This window comes from Trachurus trachurus (assembly GCF_905171665.1).
Source record: "Trachurus trachurus genome assembly, chromosome: 7".
Lineage (NCBI taxonomy): Eukaryota > Metazoa > Chordata > Actinopteri > Carangiformes > Carangidae > Trachurus > Trachurus trachurus.
The window spans coordinates 19,357,129-19,381,240 of NC_139901.1; the positions used below are offsets into that span (position 1 = coordinate 19,357,129).

General features: G+C 43.3%; 2 protein-coding genes across 3 annotated transcripts in view; one reads left to right on the forward strand and one right to left on the reverse strand.

Moving 5' to 3' along the window:
• Positions 1–879: 879 nt before the first annotated feature.
• birc5b (baculoviral IAP repeat containing 5b) overlaps positions 880–24,112 on the reverse strand; it is a 35,500-nt gene continuing 12,267 nt past the window's right edge. For both annotated transcript variants that reach the window (XM_083974717.1, XM_083974718.1), the window contains exons 3-5: positions 1,499–1,608; positions 1,159–1,276; positions 880–1,054 (exon numbers count right to left, since the gene is read on the reverse strand). In XM_083974717.1, coding sequence (XP_083830843.1) covers positions 965–1,054; positions 1,159–1,276; positions 1,499–1,608 — 318 coding nt within the window. In that variant the 3' untranslated portion in view covers positions 880–964. The remainder of the gene's footprint in view (positions 1,055–1,158; positions 1,277–1,498; positions 1,609–24,112) is intronic.
• The window catches only part of znf385a (zinc finger protein 385A), a 57,936-nt gene continuing 38,515 nt past the window's right edge, over positions 4,692–24,112 (forward strand). The window contains exon 1 of the mRNA XM_083974716.1: positions 4,692–4,954. Coding sequence (XP_083830842.1) covers positions 4,942–4,954 — 13 coding nt within the window. The 5' untranslated portion in view covers positions 4,692–4,941. The remainder of the gene's footprint in view (positions 4,955–24,112) is intronic.

Consider the following 24,112-nt stretch of genomic DNA (forward strand, 5'->3'; position numbering starts at 1 on the left):
TTTGAAACGTTACATCACCTGTGGGTATTTGACTTTTTTGGCTCAATATATTCCCCTCTTCAATTTGCTCTACAGCGGGCGGATAAAAGAGAATTAAGCAGCTGATCTGGGCTCAGTGGCCAGAGTGTTACATTAGACATTAATCCAGAACAGTGGAAGGTTGGAGAAGGGATGGCATCTTTTAATCCTGCCCTCCATCTAACCAACCCTCCCATCAGACGCCGGGGAAAGCGTCACTAACTGAGCCCTACAGTACGTCGTGTTTTCGTTACGTAAATGACATGTATATTTCAAGTGTTTCCATCAACTTATTTTAATGTTAGACCTTTGCTGTTCATGAAACACTCAATGAGAGCAGTGAAGCATCACTAAGATGGAGCGCTCCAGTAGTATTTACTGCAGGAGCACCTTTTTTCTACACTTTCTATTGTCAGCTGCAGCATCCTTCAGCATTTCCTGAAACCTCAAGCCTCCTCTCATAGGGCAAGGCCAGTGTCCTGGTGAGCCCTCTCCCATCTCCCTATATGTAACAGATGTTACTGGGGCAACAGTTGGTATTGAAAGGGAGGGGCTTCAGGCCATCTGTCCAGGGTCAAGTTTTGAAAAGGGGTGGTAGAGATGGTGGCACGTTCAGGAAAATGGTAAGTATTTGGTTGTAAAGAGGGAATATAACACACATTGTAATCCTGATGAATGTGAGCTTTTCATGGCAGATTGCCTTTGTCAAGTTTCTGGGTGTAAGATGGGGAATTCACTAAAACTAGAGCTTCTGTGACATAGGAACCCTGTAGCTTTAGTACAAAAGCACCATCTTGTGGTTAAAGACAATACTACAACCAGAGTGCAATACACATCAAACACTTTATTGATTATTTTAAACTGCCATTGTGTCAAGTATCCAGTCAAGTTTGCAGGCTCTTGTGATGCCTTCGAGATGAGCGTGGCAACAAGATTAAAATTTCAGTTATAAGGAGTCCAACTGAGAATGAAGTCTCTGAAGTGTGCAGTCTATCTTCTCCTGCAGATCTGCCATCTTCATGTTACAAACCTTTCTCTGGAAAAATTAAAATGAAAAAAAGCTCAACATAGAACAAAATATCTAGTGCTTAAGTCACATGTCATAGGCCATAATTTACGGACTGTACTGTGGACACTTACAATGTAGATCTTTATCCTCTCCTTTTCCATGTAACAGTATTCAGCCACGGTCAGCTCAGTGAAGTCTTTCTTCGTCTTAAGGAACTCACAGTTAGGAGAGCGTTTTTTGTGTTCAGTCCTTGGCAGAAAAAAATAGTTACCATTTCACTTCATGGCAGCCATCTTTACTTTTCATGGCGATTTCAATCATTGGTGATACACAATTGCCCTACAACGGCTGTTGTAATTTCAGATTTGAAGCTACTGCATGTCACTCTGCTTCTACACTACTGACTAATATGACAAATGACAAAATAAAAAAAAAAGTGAGGGTCTGTGTAACCTGACAAACTTTTCTTACCAAGGATCATCATCGGGCTCCCAACCCTCAAGCTCAATCAGACAGAAGAAACAACAGGCAACATCAGGCTCATTGTCAGTGCCGCAGTGGACAAACCCGGCGCTGGCCATCTGCAAACACATAAAGTAAATGAATAGATTTTCTGCCATAACTTAAGCTTAAGATGACAAAGGCAATAAAGATTAAAGAGAGAAAGACACGCACATCGTAGGCCCAATTGGGATGGGTGCTGGATCAACGAGGAGTAAATGCAAAAAGAGAAAAAAATCCGCACACCATGAGCTCCCTTCAGAAAAATTTAATAGCGTGACGTTTCGAGCAAAACAATGCTCTTTTTCAAACTGCTGTATCACAGCAGTTTGAAAAAGAGCATTGTTTTGCTCAAAGGCAATAAAGATCACATCTTTGAAATTAACTAGGCTTGAGCCTAAACTGACTTTCTGTAGGCCTAGTCCCAGTTAGTGCTTGCCCTGCTGTCAACTTCTCTTAATTAAATCGTGCCTCTCCTACCTTCTCAGGTGTGCAGCTGCATTCCTCTTTAAATGGCCAGTCAGCAAAGCTTCTCTCACGCAAAAGGTGCCTATACATTTTGTCATATGAGAGAAACCTGGTTCTTATAACATCTATGCTGGCCATATGTGCAGCAAACACAGACTCAACCCCAACATAGAGCTCTTCAGGTTGTCACGGTTGATTTGGATGATATACCTAGGCCCTGCACTCCCCCACAGGTGTTTTCATTTCTGGCTGATCAGGTCCAAGGTGGGTGGGGCTATGAGGTCACTACCAACAGCTGTCGCCATATAGAATTAAATGATTAAATAGTTTTTCTGGGTCATTTCTCAATAAATAAATGTATCAATCTTATCAGACAAAACACAAGCAGCAAGGTTTCTACAGGCTACTACAGTATGTAGGCCTATCTGATGCAGATACTAATGCATTCTGTGTGATTCAAGTCAACATCTTAGTAACCTTTCTTCATCTTTACATAGAGGAAATGATCTCTGTCTCTATTCAACAAAGGCATTAGTATGAGGTTGGGTTCGGCAATTTGCATGTTCTGTAAATGTGTGTGCTTTTGTGGCAGCCAGGTATTTAGTGGGGTAGAAATGTGAGGCCATCACTCCAACTGGGACAGCTTGGCCAGTGCGAGGTAAATAGGACCTCTTGCCAAGATGCCTGTGTGCTCTCCTCATCACGCGCACATTTCGATTCCCACCTGGGATCTGTGTTGAATGTCATATTTCCTCTCTATCTTACTGCTTCCTGTCTGTCTCGTCACTATGCAATAAAAAGGGGAAAAAATATCAAATGATTTCTTTAAATCAAAGGACACTGCCGCCAGTCCTCAGACTCATGTTTAATTTAATGTCCTTGTAGCTTTTATGATTCTTGTTCAAATTTTTATTTAAATATTTATTCTTTTTAGTGCCAAATTGCCTCCTCAGTGCTTCTTGACTGAGTGGCAGTCATGGGACAGTAACATTTTGTACTTGAAAGATGAACTTTTAGAAAATAAATATTTGATTAACTCAGCTTGCTGGAGCCTGCTATTTGCTGGAGACCAACTTTGGGAAAATATTTGCTCCAGGTCTGTGGATTTTGATATGGGCAAAAGAAACAATTACAGCCATCATAAAATCTTTCAGTATACATATGAGCATGACAGTGTTAGAGGACCTGTCATTTATGGCACAGTAAACTGTGAACTGACAAATGGTCTTCTAAAAAAAATTGTACATTTCTTAAACTATAAATCTGGGCTATATTGTTTCAGTTCAAATATGGAATAAAATCTATCCATCTAACAGCTACACCATCTGCCAGGTGTAATTTTGTAACACCAGACAAAATTGGGGAAGTTGACTCCCTCTATTGGCAATTAAGATAAATTTAGGGATGCTGTTTGCTGATTTCCCTCACCTCTCGTCTCATTATCCAATGGATTATAAAAGTAAAGAGTTCAAGTCGGTAATGACGCCTTTCTTGTTGTCAAGGACACAACTAATATTAAAAAGGTCCCATATAATGTTTTTCACTCAGAAAAGTAGTTGAATATGTGACTACTGAGCCACAAATATAATCAGGTTTTCTTGTGGAAACATAACAACTTGTCAGAATTGAAATCACTGAGACGTCTGAGTAAATACTACAGTAAACACAGACAATGGTTTGTGGTGAAAACTTTACTGCCGTGTTTATTACTGTGAGAGACTGAGGCACTGGTCTGCAGTGTGCCCCTGTAACACTACCCCCAGGCCTTCTGGTGCTAGAATGTGCTTACAGCTGTAAACTGCTGTCCTTTTCTAACCTTACCTTCCTGCTGGGTCTCGATGGGAGAGTTGACACACAGAGTGGCTGCTTTTAAGGCTGAGGAGAATTTATGATTGTTATAGTCCGTGCGCTGACAGTAATAGCTGGCAGCCCTGTCAGAGGTCGTGGTACTGTGTAAGGGCTGCAGGCCCTGGAGAGAACTTGACATCCACTGTACATCCTCAGATGTACTCAGAGTGGGCCTGCACAGTGGATGGCTGCTTAGGACAAATACTGCAAAATAACATATATGTCTGAGTTTCTACATGTGTGTGTTACTGTATCACTCAGCGTGCTTCCATACATTCAAAAATATGCACATTTTTTCTTAACTTTCACGGTTTCTCTCGACATTGCTGCACTGTAGGTGTGAGGTTTACTCGTTTGCCGTCCTTCATTCTCACATGTTGTACAGTGGAAATGTAGTATGCATTCGTGAGCATCTGTAACACAGGATCATACCAGTTATTTACAGAGGCCTAAGAATTAGCTGTTTTTCACTCCTTGACAGTCTTTTATGAGAGACGGCTCAAATCTGTCAGAGAATTCGCGCCATGTGCTGCACCACAAATCATCGTTTCATTGGTTCATGCGTCTCTTCTCTCAGTTACGGTACCTCACTTATACTTCCATGCCTTCATTGACATTTGACTCCCTTTCCTCCCTTCCTAGCCTCGCTGCTAGAGCCCTCAACTCGCTGCTCTCTCCTTCCTCTGACACAACTGTCCTCACTTATTAAGGTTTGCCACGATTAGCTGCTGGAATCTCCTGCCCCAGCTTTGTTTTCACACAGGGCTGAGAGTGTTAAGGAGGGAGGGTGGGAGGGAGGAGATAGGATGAAGGGGAGGTGACAGAAGCAGTGTGTTTGTGTTCTCAATTTCCACCTGTCCTGTGCATAGCTTTTCTGAGTGTAAGACTATGTAGCTACGCAGCTCTTGGAATGTTTTTGACTTAATGAGAACAGTTGAGGATCATTCAGATTTTTTTTTTTTTTGCATCTGAGGAGGCCTGGATAGTTTGATGCTGGGAGTGAGTTCAGAAGAAATTGTTATTTCTTAGTGTGCCTGTATTGGTTTGGAGACTGGACTCACTCAGCAAGAACAACAGCAGGACAAGAGGAGCAATCAATGTGGAGCACAGGTAAATCAAACCTACCGATAACCAATCACACTGTCTGCTTTCATTAAAAAGTGACCTGAAACTGTCTATGTGGTACAAGAAACACATGGCGATTACTCTGCGAGCTTTCTCTGAGATAGCACACGCATAACATCATTCAGTGACTGATCTGACAAATATGTGTATGTGCATGTAAGTGATTGATCTTTACTCTCGGCTCAAATACTTACATGCGTCTGTGGAGCTGACAACCATCCTGACAGCTCCACCTGTCTTCTCCTGCCCTCACATCCCTGATGAAACATGTACATTTAGGCAATACTGATCTTATCTTGTGTACTTGCGTACAGTGTGTGACTTATACATGTTAGTGGCATCAGTAGTCAGTGTTAGAATAGAACAAGATACAAATGAGACACTGTAACTTACAGTGAAATGAGGACATGCAGAAGCCTGAATTGTGTAGCAGTGATGTGATTTGTTTTATTTTTTTCTGTGCCACTTCACTCTCAGCTGAGGAATGTCTGATATTTAGAAACAGACTGTGAGACTGTGATCTATGGAGAAGATAATTACTTCAAACTGCCATGTTATAAAATAAGCATCATTACATAATTGCAAGTAGGAATGTGCCAGCCTGAAGGATTTAGTCTGGAAAGAGCAGCACGACAGAAACGATTGTAGCAATGTTTAAACGTATGAGCTGCATGCAGATCTAGAGTAAATGTGTGATATGAATGTGGTTTGGAAAGAAGGACGCCCTGTCCTCCGCTGCTGGTGTAAAAATGTCAGGGGGGTGTGAGATTGTGACAGTCAACATCAACATTCTCCATTTCTGTAGGCAGATGTGGATTCACAGGACAGGCACACACACCCACCTGTGTACACACATCTGTGATTTCTCACAAAAACACACACAGTCCCTCTCCATGCATCTCCTTCCATCATAAACATAACATGAAATAAAACAATTGGCTGCTCATAACATAAGTAAGAAATACTGAAACGATAAAAAGTAAGAGGGAAAAATTTGTTGAAATCAAGATGAGCAGTAAAGCAACAAAATGATCTCTTGTCATTATTTACGACACATACTCAAATGTCATTTTGATAGCTCGGTCTGAAGAACCATCTTCTTCTGAAGTGGGAGGAAAATAATGTTGTTTTAGGGACCAGGCTTATGTTTCTGCTTTTCTCATACTGCATCTTGGGTATTTTATAGGAAACCTATCTCTGTTTTCATATTTCTCACAGTACTTTTACTAACAACTTGTTTTTAGCAACAAAAATCCCACTTCGTTTGAAAGGAAGTCCTGGGGTAAAAATGCACAGGAAACATATTGTACAGCTGGCCACATTTCCTGCACATATCCACATCTGATCAATAGTCTAAATTTGGTGGGATGATTATCCCTCACAGCTGCAAACTGATATGCTGAACTGTCAGACTTGCAGGCTCAGGCCAGTTCAAGGGGAATGCAGAGGTCCTTTTGTTCATACTGAGCGGACTTGTTATGTGTCATGCTCAGTAAGCCATGGTAGCCTCATTGTATATTATGTATAGACTAATGATTTCTTTTCTTTAAAGTTGCCTCAGATTTCATAATAGTAAATATTTTGCTACATTATGAGGGGAAGTACAAGTATGCTGCCTGGCACTTGACTGCCCCCTCACCTTTGACCTTCATAGGCAGTCTCTAAATTCACCACCACAGTGCCAAGAGACACCCAAGGCATGATATATGACCTAGGTGCAGATCATGCAGGCAGAGTGTAAGTAAAAGGGCAAACTAACATTTCTGGAAAGTTACAAAGTGCCTGCAGGCCGAAGCCCATGAAATATGACCAGAATTTATGATCCTCAAAAAGCTATAATGGTAAAAAAAAAAGAAAAAAGAAAAATTCAAGCTGTTGTAAGGAGGTGAGTAAGAGTCTATCTGGCAGATTTCAGTGAGTGTAGATTTACTGTGCGTTTCCCCAGCAGGAAAGAATGAGAAAGGCGGCTTGTAGCAATGTATGATTGGTGGGGTCTGATGTGTTCTCTTCCTCGAGTTTGATATATATCTCACACAGTGTTGCTGCACACAGCAGCTGGCCAAGCCCCTATAAGTCCTTCATGCTCAGCAGTCATTTCCTTCGCATCTGACCTGCTGCACTCAGGCTCTGCGCACTTTGCCTAATTCGCCATTCTGCTACTGAAAACATTTCCAGCACAACACTGGCATCAGCTGCTGTGTCAAGTTTGTTGTAGACTGCAGACAGCTTTATGCTTGAGTAAGGTGTTTCTGATTCAGTCTGACAGGCCATCAATACTATACCAGCTGTGCCTCATGTCTGTGGTTGGTTCCCTTATTTACCCCTGTGTGTTGACATGGTTCTGGGAACATACTACCCTCTCAGTTTACATGGGGTCATTTTTCATCATGGAGCTTCCTATCCAGTAACAGGGTTGCTAATGGCTCGAATACTTTGACAGACTCCAGTGTCTGGTTATAGGAAATGAATCTCATGTTGACAGGTTTACACCAGTAGAGGGCAGCATAGGTTAACCAGCAATCAATGTCAAGACTCGGCAGTGATATATCTTACTGTAATTCTCACAGCTTTATAGTGTGTACTCCTGACAAAAACTTGAAAGGGATTTAGGCACCTAGAGGTCAAGGTCAAGTGTCAAAACAATGTTCTGAGGAATAATAAAATCAAGTCTGTGTGTCTGCATAGACATAAAGGTGGCTGATGCATTCTGTTCATACACGTAGAAAGAGTATAAGTTGGTTAAATCTTATTCAGCATCTCTATCAGCGTATATGGCAGCATGAAGTGCAAAACAATATAACAGAGAAAACAGATTTTATAAAACACAACATCTTTATCGTAAGCAACATTAAAGAAAACTCAATCTCACGAAGTAAAAGGCTGCATCAAATGTTATGATAGACAATATTATGTGATGCACTTCTGCATCTGTTGAAACCTTCCTGGTTGATTGTCAGCCTGCTCTTTTTATTTTGGTTTGTAAAGTGTGTGTTTTCAATTTCTGAGATAGTTTACTTGTGTTGTTGTTGTTTTTTTTAATTAATATAGAGTTATTCCTTTCAGATTAGTTTATTTTCCATTGGAATGTCTAACAATCAGGAGAAAACTAAAGGAGTAAGGAGAGGTGAAATAGAAATAGAATACTGAAAAACATGGCAATTTAAATACAATTATCAACAATTGTGATAATAATATAAATCATCTTTTGGTCTGCACAGAAAGTTGCAACATATTATCTGAATTCAACATGCTATATGAATAATAATAAATTAAGAATTTCAATAGGGCTGATCCAATTTCCCTTAAACTGGTCATATAATTTGCATTTGTTGCAAAGTTTCCCAGGAAATGATTTAAAAACTAAAATAAAATGTCACTTGTATGTTCTTTTGTAAAGGCATGTGTGAATGGATTACCTCTAACAATCTAAATGGTGGAAAATTAAATAATGTCAGTTCATTATTCACTTAAACTCTTCCCCTGGTGGCCACTTAGCACATGTCCCATGATGCCGTCCCATCAAGAGGTGATAGGGGGTCAGCTCATCATCTTCAGGATGATTGATTTGTAGCCAGTAGCAAACAAAGGGACCAAATAACCCTATTTCCTTCCATTTTCACTTTTTCTTCATTCTGATTCTCTCCATCACTCCTCTGCTCCCATACCTGTCCAAAAATGCCATCTGTCCTCCCCCTTGGTGGCCCTCACCCCTGCCCCCCACCTCCTCTCCTCCGTCTTCTTTCCTATGGATGATACAGGATCTCCCTGCTCCGATTTCACCCTCTCATCATGACATCCATTAAAGTGGCGCTGGGCCCTGGGCCCCCGTTGGCCTGACAGCACATTAGCACTCGGCCCATTGAACGCCAACAAGGGCCGGGTCTGAATTATTGATAACAACACAACTAATGAGGAAACCCTATATCAGGTCTTTTGCTGACACACAAACACACGCACAGATGCTCATGGAAGGACTGACATGCACAGCTGTGTTGGTGATAACTTTGGTGTCTCATTTTTAAAAAGTAATATTCCCGGCCAGCACTGCAGACATGATTTGGATTTGATCCTCTAACTCGCTGGGTCAAATTCCTTTTCTAATCTGTCTTTTTCTAAACTGTTACATGTTTGGCCCCCATATGCCACTTTCTAAGTTCATTTAGTATGTATGATAAGCTAGTGACTGGGTGTTTGATCTCAGTGGCGGTTGTGAAAGCAGGATGATTTTTGTGCACCTTAGCTAAGAGCTGCCATATGCTCGATAATACCAGCAGCTTTGAGTCAGTGGATTTTCTTTTTTTTTTGGAAACGTACTATCTGTGAGAATTTCTGTGGGTGTTTGTGGCCCCTAAGTCTGCCAGTGTTTACATACAATAGATTAAATGTGTGCAATGGAGCTGCTGTGCAGAGAGGTATTGGAGGTGTCAGCCAGCCTCCTTAGTATTCACTCCAACACCCTGTGACTCACAGCCTCAGCCTGAGAGCGTGAGAAGGGTGGAGGGGGTAGAGATAGACAAGACAGCAGAAGAGAGAACAGGAGAAGAAGAGGCACTATGAACATCAGGCAGCATTTTCTGTTGCCCCAGGCTCACGTGTTTGTATCTGTGTGTTTGCAAGCATGCCTGCCCAAGGGGATTAATTTTTTGACAGCTTTGTTAAGCCTTCTCTTAAGTGCTGAGCTTCTCAATAACATTGTGGCGGTGTGATTTTTAAAAGGTCTCTCTTCCCTAGCTTTCCTCTGATTCCTTTTTACAGGGGAAACTGGAGAGAGAGACAGGCGCAGAGAGTGGTCCTCGGACATGACAGCAGACGTTTGAGTGGCTTCTTGGTGTGAAGGAAGTGGACCATTAAGAGGCTGGCTGTGAAGCTCCTTTTCAATTAGTGACTGCATTGCCATGGTCCGCAGTTTAATTCTCTGCAGCCCTTCTTCTGTGTCCAACTGTCTGTCTGTCTTTGTCTCTGTATTCCATCCTCCCGGTCGTCTCTTCTTGTCACTCCATGTCTCTTCATCCCTCTGTCAGTTTGTATTTAGTTTAATCTCTGCCCCTCCTTCTTCTGCTTCCTCCGCTCTGTCGCTTTCTATTTCATCTCTCCTTTTTGCTTGCCACCACCCCCCCGCATTACCCACCCCACTCTGAGTCTAAATTCCATCCCTTTTTAAAAAGACAGAGGTAGATAAAATGTGTAACCTTGCCTGGGCAGGTTAAGAGATGGAGGGAGCGAAAGGGTAAAGAGAGACAGAGCCACACAGATAAAAGGTTAATCCTTTAACAAGTCCACATACACATGGAGTCAAAGACCAGAGAGGGGGAGGAGCGATAGACAACAAACGCAATAAACAAATCTGACAATTAGGCTGTCTGCATGGGGGGTGGGGGGGGGGGGACGGGTGAGGAGAATGTGGGAAATGAGAGGGAGAAGCAGTGGTAGGGGGAGACGGCATTTTCAGTCAAGCTCTGTCTCTCCTTCATGACTTCCACTCTGCATGATGACAAATGTCTGCCGCGGTTCCCATTGGTTGAGGCTACCACCAATCAGAGCGGAGGCATGTAAGGTGCCTTTAGGTTATTCCCAACCCCAAAAACAAGGAGCAGAGAGAGGAGAGAAAGCTAGAGTGGAAAAGGGAGTGTGTGTTTTACACAGACAGACCAAAGCAGGAGCCGACTTTACAGTGCGTTGAGGACTCTTCCCTCTGAAGCTCCTTGTGAAATGATACAGTTGAGAAGAAACTGCTTGTCAGCTGTTTGTTGAAGACCACTGCAATTCCTCCTGGCTGCTGTGGAGAAGAAGCTCTTGGCTCTGTAGCCTCCCCCTGTGATTGGCTGTCACACTTTAGGCTCCCCCTCCTCTCTCTGACTCCCCTCTTCTCTCTCTCTCTCTACCCTCTGTTTCTAACCCCCTCCGTACTGTCCTCAGGCTTACCTGAGCCACAACTGCAGAAACGCCAGACCCCCTCCTCCACACACATACACACACACCAGCTCTCTCGCTCTCTCTCTTACACACACACACAGATTTTCACCTGGAGAGGGCAGGCGCAAGGGACGACATGTGCAGCAGCAGCAGCAGCAGCAGCAACAGCAACAGCAGCAGTCTCTCCTCACATCTAGCGCTGCCTCTCTGAGTTGCCTCTTTCTGGAGAGTGGAGAGGAACTCTGAAAGAGATTTTTGGAGCCATTGTCCCTTGGCAAAAGCAGGAGAGACAAGGGGCAGTGAGTGATCACTTGTCAACCCAGGGATACCAAAGGCAACACACAGCATGATTTTGGGTGAGTTGTCGCTTTTTGGTGCATGGGGTTTTTTTTTTTTTTTTTTTTTTGGAGAGGTCAGTCATGTTGTTGGATCACTAATCCCTACTTAAACTTGGCCACCAGCAGCTCTTCATTAATAGTGAGCTCTGCTTGGTTTCCATTCCACACAGACATCTGTCACTGCTGAGCTCTGCTTGGGGATGAACCCTTAAATCATGGTCAGTGCGTGTAATTACAATAATAGTGTGCCATTAATATGGCAGGTGTGAGTGATGACAGGGAAGGTCAAAGTGTTTCTTGGCTGGACTGTGTCATTATGGGCTGTTTGGTCACGTGACCAGCCGTTCTCGCATCCTGCCAGTAGAGGTGAGGTTGACAAATACGGGGTCATACCAACCGCTGATCACCAATGAAATGCACATTAATCAAGTGCATACAGTAGGAATTTCTTACGGATTTGTGACACTAATTTCAATGTGACTGTTCTGCATAACCATCTTAATCATTGCTGAGCAAACAGATCATCGTACTAGTGGCAGATTATGAAGCAAAACATACCAAGATTCAGCCCTTTGCTTGAAGCACAGTACAGCCTTTAGTTATTTTACAGTGTTGATCTGTTCTGAGTCAGCCAGCTCTTTCTTCTTTAGTATTCTGGTCTCATATTGGCCATGTCTGAGAGAGGGGATTCTGTGTGGTCTCTGTGCTCCACATAGTCAGCTTGAACATTCATACAGAGGATGGGAGCATGCCTCTGAGGTCCAGTGATATCACTCATCCTGAATGTGACTGCTGTATATATGATAGGAAGAACATGTGTGTTTATTTGTGTGCGTGTGTGTGTGTGTGTGTGTGTAACGCAGTGCGTGCCAGCTTGTGAAAGTGCACGGTGTTGTCTGTGAGACTGTGTGGATGTTGTGCGTGCATTTGTTGTAAGTGTGTATGTGTTGCTATGTGCTCTGCCAGAGAGGCCACTTTGTTTTAACGCATGCCTGGGCTGATTCAGGCGCAGCTCTGCTCCTCTGCTCTCCCGGCAGGCATGTTTTTCAAGCAGACATCTCTAATGATTATAGGGAGTCATGTAGTCTGAGGTGTGCGAGTTTGAAGTGCAAGTGTGCCTTGAAGAAAATGTATTCCCGTGAGCTACGGGCTCTGAGCAAGTTATTGAAGTTCATGCTATAGAGTGACTTTCCAATGGGGAACTTTCTTACTCTCCCAAGTTTTTTCCTTTGTTTGGTCTATATTGAGCTTTGTGTCACTTTGCGTTTGTGTGGTCTACATTTCCAGTTATTGCATCTGGTCAGAAGTGAACTTCAGTCTCATTTAGCAGCAGGGCATGCACTGTCTTGATCGGGTTGCAGGTGGTAGCTCTTACCGTAAATTATATTTGGTTAGGACATGTTAACAGAAGTGTAATCCCTCAACAACACAACCACACTATTACCACGGTAACAAACAGTGGGTAAACTCACAGTGCAATAGTTGCAGTATTATTAGTGTTTCATTTTTTTGTTTGGCACGATGATGCAGTATAATAACATGGTAATAAAACATGGAATTTGACTTATGCTGTGCCATGTTTTGCTGCCTTTTTGTAGGAAAACAGACTCGTGTCGGCATGTGTGACAGATACTTAGACCAGATGCAGAGGCGTTTAAACAGTGTTAATACGTTGTAGCTAAATCGGTATGTTTTTCATCACGTCTAATGGTCTGTAAAAAAAATATCTCCCTTCACAGGCTAAAAAAAAAAAAAAAAAAAAAAAAAGCTGACACAGTCTCCTCCTCTCCTTAAGTTGTCAGTCAGATAAGTATCTTCCATTATTTCTGTCTGAACATTGAGATTTTCCAGTGCCTAACATTCTGCTCCATTTGCATGATGATGTGGCTGCTGAGTGATTTGACATTTCTGGTTTCTTCCTCAGAAAAGGGTAATGTCATTGTAATGACCTTTACAATTTTGGTGCGGACTGATCTGGACCTCCAATCAGAAAATTTCCTGATTCAACCGACTGATATAAATCTGCAAGGTTGCGATAACATATCTCTGACCAGCGGCGTTATAAATCTTCTTTTTTTTAAATTTCAATGTGAAATATGAACGGTGTGCGTAATACCCGTGTAAACCGAATGCATCACTAGCTTTGTCCGTATGGCTATTAGGCTGTTCCTATCCTTTGTGCTGCGTGACCTTGAGCAAACAACCTTTACCAGTGCTGCTCTGTCCTTGATATTGTATTCACAAATCCATGATAACTAGCTACGTAGTCAATCCGTGGCCCTGGCAGAGGTCTTTGGCCGCTGTGATAGTGATGACAGTCCTGATGCTGATAATGGCAATGGATGTGCGGTTGTGCTGTACAGAGTGCTCTATACAAAGCCGCGGGCAGCCAGCTTAGCTCTGCCTGACATGGGCTCTGCACCAAGTTAGGGGTATGGGGGCTGCTGCTGATGCTGATACTGTGTGTATTTGTGTATGAAAATTCGAAGCGTGACATCTGGACGGAGAACAGAGCGACGTGGCGGGAGAACAATGGCAAAGCTAATAGAGAACATGATCACTGGACTCCTGTTGATGGAGAGCCTCACGGTTGGCTTTGGTGTCATTGTGATCAGCCGCCATGTTGTGTAAAATAAAAAACCTCCTACGCTTCCAGCTCGCTGGTGCCTGGAGGGAGCTCCTGGTATGAAATCTGCTTTTAGATAAGAAATGTCTGCAACGTCCTCTCACTGTCACCAAACATGCTGCAGTGATGACTGTCTGACAAACGTTCCAGTTAGCCTCATCTCAGTGTTTTTTGGGGGGCTTCAGTCACAGCCGCTTCATGTTTGGACGTTATTTCATGTCTCATCTGTCTTGTCTGTTTGAGTCAGAGCTGACCCCCTGAGCTCAGGGCCATGTAGTCTATCTGTCTCTTTGTCTTTGTGTTTGCGTGTCCACTCCGGCCTCATCTGTCTTAATAAAATCTGTCTCTCTGTTGACCTGTCTGCATAGCTATTGCTCATTCCATTCACCCCCCCACCCAAGCCCCCCACCCCCACCTTCCTCTGACTGCCTGCACACACTCACCTGGTTCCAGAGGTCAGCTCAAAGAGACACCTGAGAATATGTCTTTGAGCAGATCAGCAGTTTTTTTTCCCTCTCCATTTTCTCCATGACTGCTCTGCTCTCTTTGTTTATGTCAAAGTGACACAGTAATTATAACTCTTTAATGAGCCAGATAGTTGGTATGCATAGCACAGTTAGTCCCTTTAGGGTTCTTTGCATAGCCGCGATTGGAACGCCTTATTGCAGCTGAAACTTGAGAAATCAGCAGTGAAACATGCTGACAAACTATGCATGGCTACTTACTGATGGTTCGGAAATAACAAGTTATAAACTTTCAGAAGTGACTAGCACCTTAGAGTGATAAATCTCTTGAAATTCCTTTGTAGACCTGCTGCTAAATTCAGTATTCAGCTGCTTTTTTCCCCCTCATCAACTAGGATGCTCTAATTCCACCCTGCTGTTGCATGCTGCAGAATATCCCATTTCCTAACAGTGGGAATATATTTTCTGACAAGTGAGGGTATAGCTGTTAAATACTGCTGTGTGATGAGATAGTCCACCACAGTTGACCCAGTTCACCTCTCAATAACTACCTCCTCCACGTGGCACGGCGCTCATTGAGGAACTTATTCCCATAATCATAATTAGAATAGGCCACATGTCATGGGAGTGACCAAGGATGCAAGATTAATGTGGCACTGTATTTTGTGTGTGTGAGATGATTGAGCTTTATGTAAGTGACTGTGTAGAAGTAGCAGGAGTGGCAGCTGTGATTATTTTCTCCTCGCTTTCTCTGCGTCTGGCTCACTACTGGTTTGTAAAGAAGACTCCTCGGTCAAAAAGCCACTATAACAGGTCTCTTCCCTGCCTTCCTGCCCTCTCTTCTCTTCTCTATTGCTCCATTTGTTTATGCTGGAGTGACTCCGTGTCAGCAGGTTGTCAATATTGTCTGTAAAAGACTCTAATGAATAGGCCTGCTATTGGACTGGTGGGAAGGCAACCCATTGTGTCTGTGAGTGCGTGCGTGTGTGTGTGTGTGTCCTATCAGTGTGTAGCACTGCAGAGCAGAGGGAGGTGGAGGTGTCTATTCCTCTGACTCCCACTGCTTCATTGGCCTCACTGCAGTGCCCTCTGTCAATGACCATTCATTAAAAGAAAAGGCCACAACGGCACAGGACTACGCATGGTTTCATTCTGTGAATTAGAGTGATGAGGCCTTTTTTACGTGGAACACACACAGTATGTAAACATTACGCAGGTTTTATGTACATGCATAAACTTGAATAAAATGTAAAGCCTGCATACACACACAGACACACACGCACACACACACACACACACGCACACACACACACACACGCACACGCACGCACACACGCACACACACCGGCACCTGCCACCACCAACAGCTCGTGCTGCTGCTCTTTGAAGCACAAAAATGCACCTGTGTGTGATTATGGTGTCACATTAGTGCATTCACCAAGGCAGTCTGGCTGACTACTCGCTGGGAATCCTGGGGCTACAAGACACCTGGGAGTTGAAGCCTGGGAAATGCTCTGCAAGCTTCAACAGACACTCTGATCACAAAGTGGAAAGATGTGCAGATGATTCTTCATACTGCAGCTCTCTGGGGTGAAAACTCCCACTGTTGCCTTTATCGTGGCAAATACATACTGTTGTCTATTTCCCTGATGCCTTTGCACTATTGTCACTCACTATACAGTATCTCGTCTGTAATTCTGTTACAACTTATTGGTCTTTTGATTGTTAGTTATGCTTTGTTGTGATTGATGTTGAAGTTTTGTGAATGTTCTTCATTTGTATTCGGAAGCTGCAATGATGCAATTATGCTGAATTACATTATATTTACAATTAATATTTGCATGATATAGCACAGGTGCGTACTTCTGCCCCCAAGGTTTTTGGATTACCTGTCAAAACATTTGCCCATATAAAAACTAGATACCAAAACTCTGGCTCCTTTGCATTTTCCCTACGTGTGCACAATCTTCTTTTCCTCTTTTTGTTATAAGAGAAAAGCAGTTTGACAGAGTTGGGACTGCACAGCAAATGTCAGATTAAATATTAATTCTTTAATCTTATACCATTGAATTAGTTTTCACTTTTATTTTATGTTTTTGGTTTATTTTGCGGCACCGCAAAATAAACACACTGGCACACTGTATTTTGAGCTTGTTTTTAATTTACTGCATTCTGTTAACTGAGTTCTCCCAACTAAATTCAGATTATTATTACCACTAGCATTACTATTCTGAAAATGAAAACTGTCGACTAAATACAAACCAGAGACCAAAAATGTAAACCAACATAAAGGGGTTTAGTACTGTTCCTGTCGGATACAGTAAGTTAATGTGCACTGTAAATATATGGGAACAGCTTCAAAGATTTCCTGCTTGCATACACATTTAAAAGGTCAACATAAGTCATATTTTACATTTTAAAAAATCAGATACAGCAGTCGGCTGCTGTAGTGATAGAAGCAGCAAAATGTTATCTGCCCTTTATTCAAATTTATGAAAATCTATGTTGAATTAATGTCTGATGCAGTCCTTGTGTTTTCTTTTTACCACTGGGGCTTGTCAAATGTAAAAAGTCAAACCGTTTTATTGATCAATTAATGTGATAATTCAGGAACAGCGTTAGAAGCTGCATGAATAACAATTTCCCAAACAGCAGTCAAGCATAAAAAGGTTGAGTAAAGCTAACGTTGGCGGCGATAGATGTTGCATTAATCATGTCTGCTCTATTTCTGTGTGCTCAGAAGAGAAGACGGGTAGAAGAGGAGGGGAAAGAGAAAGAGAGAAAGAAAGGCAGACGGATAAAATGGAGTGAAAAGTGTCCTCATGAAAGAGAATTACCTCCATAAAGCTCTGGGGGGGAAGAGGAAATTCCTCTGAGTGCTGTTGAGATAGGGTTTCACACAAAGACCCAAAGAGAAATCAATTCTCCTTGAGATGCAGCAAGGTCAATTCATAGGAGCATGGTCTAGGGAGGAAGAAGCTGAAGGGGAAGAGGAAGAGGAGGGGAGGTGGGTGAGGAAGTTGATGAAGCAACCGAAGGATTGGGAGAGTGGAATGGAGTGAGTGAATAGTGTAGGAGGAGAGTGACTTAAGAGAGCATTGAGGGGATAAAGGCAGAGAGGAAATGAGCAAACAGCAAGATGTGAGTGGGCGGGGGGTGGGTGACAATTTTGCAGTTAAAGCTGGCCGAGGGGGAGAAATAGATGCTTCCTCCCAACATGCATGCATTAAGCATGTATCATCTGACTCATTCAGAGACGAAACGTGAGCTGTGCATCTGAGACACTGTTGTTGGGTATGTCATCCTACAGCCCTGTCTGAACTTTGCTTATAGCCACAATGACATCTCCTCACACAGCTCTGCCTTTGCTACCAAAAGGGTTAGCCAGGCACACGCACTGAATGAATAGTACTAGCTTTTGCTTCCAAGTAGCCTTGAGCTAGCTTTTAATCCTTAATGTTACATGAACAGCCCGAAATAGCCTAAATCTCCACCCTTGACGCCTTCCCCCTGCCAACTAAATCTGTTCCAATGTGTTTTAATGGTTTGTATAATGGATGATGGGATGCACAACAGCCTGGTAATAAAGGGTGGCAGGAGGTTTCTGGTCAGGACCTGCCCTCTTGAGACGTCTCGCCCATTGACAGCTACAGTAGCTTCAGCCAAAAGAAATGTTGAGCTCAGTGTTGGACAAGAGCCGGGGAAGCTTTGCTCGCAGGTAGATATGGGATCCGCGTGGCGCACAGCTTAGCATGGCGTCTGGTATGCACACCTGTCTCCACAAAAGTTCTCCCTTGAACAAGCGGCCCTACCCCTAGAGAGAGAGAGAGAAAGAGAGAGGGAGAGAGCAGGTGGGAGGAGAAGGGGCTCTGCCAGGACCTGCACCACAGCTCCCTGCCCTTGCCTAGGGGAAGTGGGGGGAGGAGGAAGCTAGGATCAGAAGGGTGAGGTGCCAGAGGTGTGGATTAGAAGGCTGTAAGGGACAGAGGGGTAATGTGGTATGTGAGGTCATCCATTTACAGTGTGTTACTGTGTCTGTTTATCTTGTGGCTGTTGTTTGCCACATGCTGTATTTTTAAACTCCTGGTTTTCTAAAGAGGAATACATTTATCAGAGTGATTTTTGTGTGTTTGTGGTGTATTAAGGCTGGTGTTTGACTGAAGTGTGGAGATGGTAGCCTGGAGTGAAAGCTCGAATCACCCACTGTCAGTTTCTCCTAATGCGGTAGCAGTGACTGTTACAGGATACATGGATGGATGAACTCCTGCTTATATGCTCGACGCAGCTCTCAGCTAACACTGAAACCCAGACAGTGGCTGTTAACGTGGTTCAAGAGAGCACTGATGAAATGTAACAAATGGGAGCCAGGGAGGAAGGATGGAAACAAGCATTTCCATAAAATTAGCATAGTCAGGATCGGTGCAATTGGCCCGATGAGACAGGAGTAACAGCGTAAACATAAGCGACTTCACATTGCATTCTTCACATCTGAATAATGTTGGTTAATGTTCGGGCTTGTAATGGGATTCCTTATTAATTTAGCATCAGGGGTTTGACAGCATGTCTGAGCGCAGCAGTATCCAGCCCATATACATTGTAAGCGCTCCTGCCTCCATCCTAAATTTTCTCATTTGCGCCTGTGATAGCTTGTGTAAATGTGAGAGATTGTATTTACAGTAGAACCAAAGATGGTTTTTGTCTCTGTGCTGGGCCAATAATCACCAGCCAGCCGCTGCCACAAATCTTCATTAGAGGATTAGCCGGCAGGGAGACAGCTTGTGTTCTTTTGCTTTTATTGGTGGCCCTGCATCCACGGCTTCCAGCCTCTCTCTCTCTGGTCTCTCTCTGGTTCACCTGAGACTCTAACGCTCACAACCACATGCACACCTTTACATTATGCTCGCTCTTTGTGGCCTTTTTGTTTTGTTTTTCTCAGTCTTCACCCACCTCTTTAGATCTCATCCTCATCTCCTTCTTTCTCTCACATATGCTCAAACCCACATAATGCTCACACATCCTGTCACTTTGTTCCCTTGAGGTGCATCAGCTGCCCGGTGGGCACTCATTCTCAAGACAGAACAAATTAAGGTCACAGCAGGGAGAGCCGAGCCAGCAAAGGACAACGCGATCTGCCAAGTGTGTCTCTGTGTGTGTGGATATACAGTATATATATAAATATTTTTTTTGTCTCTTGCGACCTCTAAACAGTGGCATGACTCCAGAGAGAGCCATTGTCTAATGGCTCCTGTCCCACTTAAAGGGAGAACTGACCCTCATTGCACCATTTTACAGGATAAAAGGCGTCATCCCCCTCCTTTGAATTCAGGCTAGAAAACAGAGCGATGAATGCTCTTTTGATGGCTCTTTGATATCGCCTGATGAAGACCACAGGATTAGATTAGCGCTTATGCCTACTAGGAGTGTTGTGACTCATCAGTCAGCGCTGCTCTGATACCTTAGGGTTCCTTTTCACACACTTCTTTGGTGGGGAGTAGTACATACAGCAGCCATGGACACACTGAGCGTTACCTCTGACCTCTTTGAATTTGAAAAGGATAAGTACTTGTAGGGTGGTCGACAGGAAAACAAAAAGGAAGTTCTGCTTCATAAATGTGTGTTCATTTTTGGACTTCTATAGAACCTTTATTTTTTTCACCACATTCAGATATTTAAACAAAACCACCTGAGAAATGTGTAGAGGAGAAATCTTTAGTGTGTCTGTTTGGCACTGCAGTGAATGAAGAGACGATTAAGTTATTTTTGGATCCATCTTTGCATGTCGTCTTGTTCCTGCATTTGACCGGAGGTAGCTACATTATTGTTCTACAGGGTCCCAGACCAGAAGCTCCAGAGGGTTCATCGCTGCCAGTCTGAGCCTCAGACCTCCCCTCAAGGGCGGTATCGTATTCTGCCTGACTGTGCGTGCCCATGTAATCCATAGCTGCAGGGAGGGTGACCTTCACAGCAGGCGGCCTCGCAGCAGGCTGCGACGCAGGGACTCAGGGAAGAGGACAGGCCTGGCGAAGAGGGTGCTGGGGGCAGGACATTGCCGTTCTTAGATAATTACCTTTTCACATTACACTCGCTATGTGTGGTTGCTCTTTTCTTCATGTAAAAGTGATGATGAATATTAAAGTGTTATTTTCCAAAAGGCTTTTTTTAATGTCATACAGATAAAAAAAGAAAACCCACATCCATTTAATACTATATATAGTGGATTCGTTTTTAAATGTATTATCATTTCAATTAGGTTGGAAGTGACTTCTTTTTCATCCATCCAACCATCTATATCTACTATTTTGTGTGTTCTATGGATCATCAATCTCGAGCCAAATTGCTGTTTGAAAGAAATTTGTCACGGTGCACTCCATGAAGCCGCCTGCTGCAGATCTACGCTGTGTCTTAGAGAAATGAAATTCATCATTCGGCATTTCCCTGTGTGCATCCGGTGCATCCTGCTACCTGAATAAAGGTGAAGCAAGAGCCAGAAAAAGTTATTGACAGTTATATGAGGAGATGACGCAGCCAAATAAGTCCCTGCTCATGAATGATGCATGTCCCCACCGGCCCTGATGGAGAAAGAGAGCGAGGCTGGATGACAGCTGGGGTGCTGTGTGTGCATGGTGCAGAACAAGGTGAGAGTCTTTATGGTACAGCCCGGCTCTCTCTCCCCCAAACCGCCTGCACCTCCCCTCTCTCACCTTCTCTCCAAACCCTCCTTTTCTTTTTCTTACTCACCCTCTCAAATATACACAAAATCAGGTGTTCTCAGTGGAGCTGTTACTCTCCACAAGTCTCTGTTGAACCTGTATAGCCACAGAAGTGACCTTAAAAATGGTCGGCTCTAATGCTCTGTCTCCCGCTCTCTCTCTCTCTCCCTCTCTCTCTCTCTGCGTGCCTTTCTTCAATTCACTTCTCCCCTTGCCCTGTCATCCTTTGACTCTCTCTTTCGCCTGCTCTCCCTCTATTTTCGTCAGAAACAATCACTGTATTTTCCGTCTCACTGCCCTATGCTGCCGCAGTCTGAGACTCTGATAGCAAGGCGGCGGAGGGGGGAAAGAAGAGGTGGGGGGGGGGGGGGGGGGGGGGGGGCGAAAGGGGGTGGGTTTGGCGTGGAATGTGTGTGCAACTCACAGGTCAGAGGCAGGAAAGGCAACATAACGGTTTGTTGTCATTGTCACTATAGCGTCGAGACTGTCTGTCTTCTTAGCAGCCGCAGAGCAGCAGTTAGCACACAAACCCACACTGTCTGCATCACATAGGCTTTCCATCACAGTGAGAGTGGCCTCACGCACACATGCTATGCACGGTAGCATATATACAAGAATGCTATCTGTATGTACGCATACTTCGTCACTGCCATTGAGTGGAGATGCTTCAAGTTGCTGCAGTTTGAGCAAATCTTTGACAGCGATGCTGTGGTCAAATCTAGAGTCGCTCCAGGAAACTACAGTTGCAGCTTTTGATATAAAAATGCCATTCTATGAGAGCACATTTTCAGGATAGCTGCAAGTTGGCAAAATAAAAGGGGGAGCCAGATGGACATTGAAGGCAGTAGTCTGTTTCCTCTGGCTGTTTGTATTGTTGCAGATACAAACCAGTCTGAGCATTTTTGCCCTCTTCTTTGGACACACTCACAAACATGCGCACAGACGTATACATATGTCAGCATTGGCCTAAGGGGTTGCATCAATATTCATTGAATCTGAAAACTCTGACTTGTCCCATTTGCTTAGACCAAGACGGGCAAGAAAGGGTATTACTTGGGGGATAATTGCTGGTGATAAACTACCTCCTCAGACATGGCTACACTGATTTGGACAGAGTGTTTGTCTAAAGGAAAGTAACAGTGATAGATCTCAACACTTTACGATGGGACCCAGCAAGCATTTGAATAAAACATTGTGCACGGGAACAACATTGTTGGGGAAAGCCATTAAGTCTCAGATTAGTAGCAAGTGGCTAATGCAGTCAGTCAGTGTGTAAAGCTGTGTAGCCCCACACCACTCAAACAAACACATCAATCTGACTAACAGTGTGTGTCAACATGCTCCATGATTACCATACTAATCCCAGAGCAGCACACAGGAGACCACAGGAGATCATTACAACCAAACAACAGACTCGAATATGGTCTCAGCTCAAATGTGGAATTCCTCCACACACAGGCACGGACTAATATTCCCCATTTTACAGACCATTGGTAAAATGATGTTTTTGACAATCAGCCAAATGTAAATGGGCGCTGAAGCTCCTGTGGTCCTTTGCTATCACAGAGACCAACACACACACGCACACACATACGTATATACACCACACAAACAATGCATCTCAGCAGTTGCTATTCAGGCACCAATTTTATAGCACTTCAGCGGTAATGTCATGTAAATGTGTTGTGAGTGTTAGAGATTTCATGGTGTGCTAGCGGAGCAAGGACTGCCTGCGGGGTAGAGAGGAGGACTATGTTGTGCATGCGCGCGTGTAGGACTGCGATAATGTGTGTGTTTGTATATTTGCAGGGTACACTGTGTTCACTTTTGGCACAGTCAAGACCCTGTTTTTTAATTTCCATGATAATGAGTGATGGATGTGTGAAGGTGGGAAAGTAGAAAGGACAGATGTGTGGTGGTGGGGTGAGGATAACCTGAAGATACTTAAATTGAATGAATTTAACGGACTTAGTTTAATCCGGTGTTTCATTTGAAGTGACAGTGTGCTCAGGATAGTGTGTAATGCTACCTGGCTTTTACACCTGATGATGGAAGATGTTGCTGGGTCTTTCTGTGTTCTGTGAGTGGGACAAATCCTGCTCTGGATCAGTTTTTGTGACCAAAGCTAAATGATTAATGGAATATAATAGAAAAGGGTTAACTTGGTTTATGTTTGTCACACAATGACATACATTTAGCCCCAGATAAAACACACAAATGCAAAAACACAGAGTGCAAAATATAGCAAAACAGAGCAAGTACAAATGCATAAAATCTAAGCATAACACACAAAAAATATATATTTTCACATGAGGTTCAAAATTTGGCTCTGCCACAATGAGAAGTCTCTGAGGTCAAACAGTTGGCATCATGAATACATCTGATTAAATGAAGAATGAAAAATTCCTGTTCCTCCTTACTATTTGAAACTTATTTTAACTTTGCTTCTATATTTCTAATAGCCAACTTAAACTCTGAAATCCATATTTACTTTTATGAAGCATGTCCGATGGGATCTGCCCATGAAAGCGAGCCATTTTTACTCTAACGAAGACAAAAATGAACAAAGCTCATTTTTAAATGCGTGTCAGAGAACCCAAATTAACACCATTAAACATATTCATACCAGAGACTGGCGAAACATCTTTTTTTAAAAGTCAGCAACATTGCATAAAATATACTTGAGAACGGGGGGTTGGTTAATCTGTTTTTGTTTAAATAAAGCACATCCATAAACTAAATGAAGTTCAGAGGCTATGGCCTCCTGCAGTTGAAGAATTAAGCTGCTCCGTTTGACAGTAAAACCTGAACGCATTAACCTAGCACATTAATTATGTCATTAGTAAATCTGTCTTTTCAAAACAGACTGTGACCTAAAGCGCTTTGTGGTTTGTCATTTCTGATGTAGTCCAAAATATTCCTTTCAGCAGCACAACGTTTCACTTCAATCAAATGAATCTTGATGCCAAATAATGAAAAAAGCTATGTTCTAGGCAGGTCATGCACCCATCACATTCTCATGATGGGACAAACAGTAGCAAATTTAACACAATGAGCCAAAATTACAAGTGGCGTGCTGACACTATTGAGAG